Here is a 4298-nt window from a genome sequence, read left to right as displayed (position 1 = left end):
TACTGGTTTGTTTGTTGCGTTTCTTCAGAGGTGTGGACACTCTCTTGGCACGAAGGCTACAGTATCACTTATCAAAAGAAAAAGAAAACAGGATTTTTAGACAGTAATTCAAAAAGAGGGAGTAACAAAAGATAAAAAGTATTGTAGAAAAAGTAGATTTTTCACTCTGATAGTCAGTAGGAAAAAAGCACCCTTAAGAATTTCTCTCTCTTCCATGTGTTGTTGCTTCCGACCTTGGTATGCTACCGTACCGTGTCCCCTTTAATGATACATCCCAAACAAACGTTGTTGTGACCGTCCTCCTCAACCACCATTTTATCCCAGGTTGAGATTAGCCCTGAACCTTGGCTGAATGCATCTGTCAAGTTGGCACAATACAAGGGAGCCATAGTCATTACTCCGGTTCCCAGGGGAGATGTGTTGTTGTTCTTCAGCCTCAGCCTCCATGTTAGTGTTGCTCTGAAGCTGTTGTTGGTGTGGATAAGTAAAGAGACTTCAGCGATGTGGGATAGAGAGCCATTTGAGAAAGTCATGAAGATGAACCAGAGCAAAACAATTATTGGACTGTCTTTGTAAATATACAGGGCAAAGGGTGCCCATGTGATAATGTTAAAATAATGATTTTGAGTGAAAGCAACCATTTGGATGTTTATGTTTGAAGCAGTCTCTTAGCATTATTTTCTGATTTGAGTGCTGGCAGCTGTGGTGGCTGTGAGCTTATTGCCGATCCTGCGGACAGGAACCTTGGACAAAGGTATCTTGGAGCGCGGGAGCTCCTTAGCTCCTTGGGAGACAGGGATATTGCACTGGACTCCCAGCTTGACAGGTATCTTGGAGTCACGTGGTATACCCCTGTAGACTGTGGGTTGCCGGAGCTGGCGACTCTCCTCCGGGCTATGTTTTACAGGGGACAGGCTGGCCTCAACTTCAGCTTCAGCAGAGGAGTTACTAATTGTGTCCTTGCTGACTTCGAGCCGTAAGCTGGGGCGTTGACTCCCCTCTTCCAGCCCTGTAATAGGTGGGTCCCAGCACCCCTTGTGGTCAGTGGGCTGACTCTCATGGAGTGGCAACTTGCCCGTCCTGCCTCCACCACAGACAGGGATCTTACTGAGCCCTGCTGCCCTCACTGGGCGCGTCTTCTTCTCTGTGGGGGGGCCCTGGGGGACCATGTGTATTTCATTCTGTGTAACATGACGTTTCTCTTCTCTCTTGGGTGAATTTTTCCAGGCACCCCGCACATCCATGCCGTTTGGACTCGTCATGTCCTCTCCTCTATTCAGAGAGGCCTTGCGCTCACAACCCTTCACCTGAGCAGAGGCAAGGGGTGTATCCTGCAGAGGGAGAGGGGTGAGAACAGGAGAGGGCATAGAGGAAGGGACTGGGGCAGGGGCAGAGACAGGGGTTGTCTTTGACATAGGGACTGGAGTTGTGGTAGGGGCAGGGGTAGGGAAAAGAGGAGTCTTAGACATAGGGATTGGTGTTGGAGTAGGGGCAGGGGGAGCCTTTGAGTCAGCTAGAATTGAAGAGGGGGTTTGTACAGGAGCAGGGATAGTGACTGAGGCTGGCACTGGGACTGGGATAAAGGGAATTTTAAATGCTGAGCTCAGGACAGCCATAGGATAAAAGGATGTTAGGGAAGGAGGTGCGGTAATGGAATCCAGACATGGGGCAGAGCTAATTTTGGGTGGTGGGGTAAAGGTAAAAGTGGCTGGGGTGGTTACAGGAGATGGCTTGGATGAGGTTACTACTGGAGCAGGTGGGGATGAGGTTACTACTGGAGCAGGTGGGAATGAGGTTACTACTGGAGCAGGTGGGAATGAGGTTACTACTGGAGCAGGAGGTGGTGATGAGGTTACCACTGGAGCAGGAGGTGGGGATGAGGTTACTACAGGGGGTGGAAGTGGGGATGAGGTTACCACTGGAGCAGGAGGTGGGGATGATGTTACTACAGGTGCTGGAGGTGGGGATGAGGTTACCATTGGAGCAGGAGGTGGGGATGAGGTTACCACTGGAGCAGGAGGTGGGGATGAGTTTACTACTGGAGCAGGTTTGAAAGTAGAGGTAGCAGTGATGCCAATAGGAGCAGGGCTTGGGGTGGATTTTGTTGTTGGTGGAGGGGAGGTTTTTGTTTTGGGGCTTGATTTGGTGGTAGGGTTAGTGATAGTTGTGGGCATAGTTGAGGGTTTGGTTGTCACAATAGGGTTAGGTTCAGGTTTTATCGACCAGCTGGTAGGTTCAGGTTTGGCAGTAGGGGCAGAGGAAGGGGTAAGCATTGGGATAGGGGTTGTACTAGCTGAATTAGCAGCAGTAGGAGCAGGGGTTGGTATAGGGGAAGGGACAGATTTGGCTGAAAGAGTAGTTGAGGTACTCTCTCCAGCCACAGCTCCCTTGGTCCCAGGTCCGGTTCCGACAGTGGTGCTGGCTTTGCCCCACTCTGCCTCCACTTCAGCAGTGATGTCTCCACATCCGGACAGCGAGTCGAAGCTTATCAGAGAGGAGATGTCTGCAAGCAGCGACCTCAGACGATCCACAGCAGGATCCAACGGTGGTGGTTCAATGGTGGGCAGAGGCGACGCTACATCCTCATTAGATCCAGTGACACTGTATGTAGCCGCTGAGAGAGCCGTTGTCTCTGGTGGGATAGAGGCTGAGCTCTCCTGCACTGTGGGGCTCTTGGAAGAAACAGGGGACCCTTGTCCAGACTCAGGTTCTGGGACATCCAGGCTGTGAGGCGCAGGTCTGGGTGTCAAAGTCATGTCCTCCTTGATGATCTCCATGCTGTTTGTACAGGACGACATGAGGAGAGGGCTCGGAGGGGTATCGGCCTCGTCGCTGGCCTCCTCTCGCTGATTCCATCCCATACTGCCGAAGAGACCTTTCAAGCCCCGACGCTGACGTATTGTTGGCTGAGACTCTGTACGGAACCTCCGGTCTACTCCTCCTTGTCGGCTGCGCTGCAGCTTCATCAGGAAGCTGAATGATTTGGCGGAGGTGATGGAGGGAAGCTCGGCAGAAGGGATGGGGGGATTTCCATCATCACCCAGGGGCTCCTCCTCTGGTTCCTGCTCCTCTCTCTGACTCACCTCTGGTTCTTGCTCCTTCTCCGGCTCCTTGTCCTTCTCCAGCTCCGACTCTGCTGCCACAGACTCCTTTAATCCGTCCACTGTCTTGCTCCTGGCGATAGGTGACTTGTTGTTCCCCTCGCCTTTGCCACGTATGGAGAAGATGCTGCCTGGCTTGCGCTTCCCAAACAGCTTGAAGGCTTTTCTGATTTTTCCAGGAGGCTGGGGATCGCATGGCGAGGGTTCGCTACTCTCCGACTGTACATCCATTTTGAATCTCTATATTCCTGTCTGCTGTTATCTTCCTACTTCGTGCTCTATTTCTATCACCCACCTATAGCTAACTGAACATTTACCATTATTTTCTCGTACCTTACGCTTTTTCCCGTCTCTGCAGACTGGCTGTGCTTCAATTGCTTGCAGTATGTTTCTCTCTCCTCTCTCTATCCCTCCCTTTGCCTATCTCTCCCCTCCAGCTCTTTCTCCTCTATTTCGCCCTCACATGCCCCTCCCATTTCCCTATCCCCTCTTTTTCTCTGGCTGCTCCTGCAGGTCTCCATGGCAACTGAGGGGCTGAGCAGCTTTCGTCAGTGATGGAGCAGAGCCAGAGGCTTTCATCATCCCACCCCAGACACCACTCTCATCTTTCTTACTCTTTCTCTATCGCTGATACCCCCCCCCTCCTCTCTCTATCTCTCTGTCTATTTTTGTTTACAACTCTGTCTGAGTTTCATGTCCCCTGTGTTGTTACGTATGCATTTTACCTGTTTTATGTTGATGTGTGTATGTCTCTGTCTTTGCCTGTAAATGCAGCGTGTCATTCCTGACTTGTTAAGCATGTAGGGCTATATTTATTCATTGATTTTAAGAGTGCATGTGGCATGAGTTTGCCTGTAAATGCTCCCTCTCAACACAAATCCTCACTGCCTTGACCTCTCCAACAACTCCAACAACAATCAAGATCAGGGAGGATGACAAACAAGCCTTTCGTATTAATTACATAAATCCAATTGAATAAAACATGGTTCCATTCCTGACAGATTCATGTCCCACATATAGGATTTGTGTAAATCTGGAAAATTAGGATTTGAAGGGAATGTGGAATTTGAGAGCTATTAAAGCTCTAATGTACTTATGTTGCACATTATTCGCTGAATAGCATAGAGCTCTGTCTGGGCTGAGCATGTAGTCTCTGAGAGGATCTTTCCTTCTATATCGCCTGGAGAACTAATTTTC

General features: G+C 50.1%; 1 protein-coding gene across 1 annotated transcript; it reads right to left on the bottom strand.

Annotated features, from left to right (window-relative positions):
* Window positions 1-674: 674 nt before the first annotated feature.
* On the bottom strand, window positions 675-3332 carry LOC112231235 (APC membrane recruitment protein 2-like). Its single transcript, XM_042311218.1, has 3 exons — window positions 2434-3332; window positions 1722-2008; window positions 675-1513 (listed from the first exon to the last, which is right to left on the bottom strand). The coding sequence occupies exons 1-3, from the start codon at window positions 3330-3332 to the stop codon at window positions 675-677; spliced, it is 2025 nt and encodes a 674-aa protein (XP_042167152.1).
* Window positions 3333-4298: the final 966 nt, after the last annotated feature.

Source organism: Oncorhynchus tshawytscha, linkage group LG33 (assembly GCF_018296145.1).
Source record: "Oncorhynchus tshawytscha isolate Ot180627B linkage group LG33, Otsh_v2.0, whole genome shotgun sequence".
NCBI lineage: Eukaryota > Metazoa > Chordata > Actinopteri > Salmoniformes > Salmonidae > Oncorhynchus > Oncorhynchus tshawytscha.
Note: the sequence above shows the minus strand (reverse complement) of the source record. Positions and strands in the feature narration are given on the sequence as shown.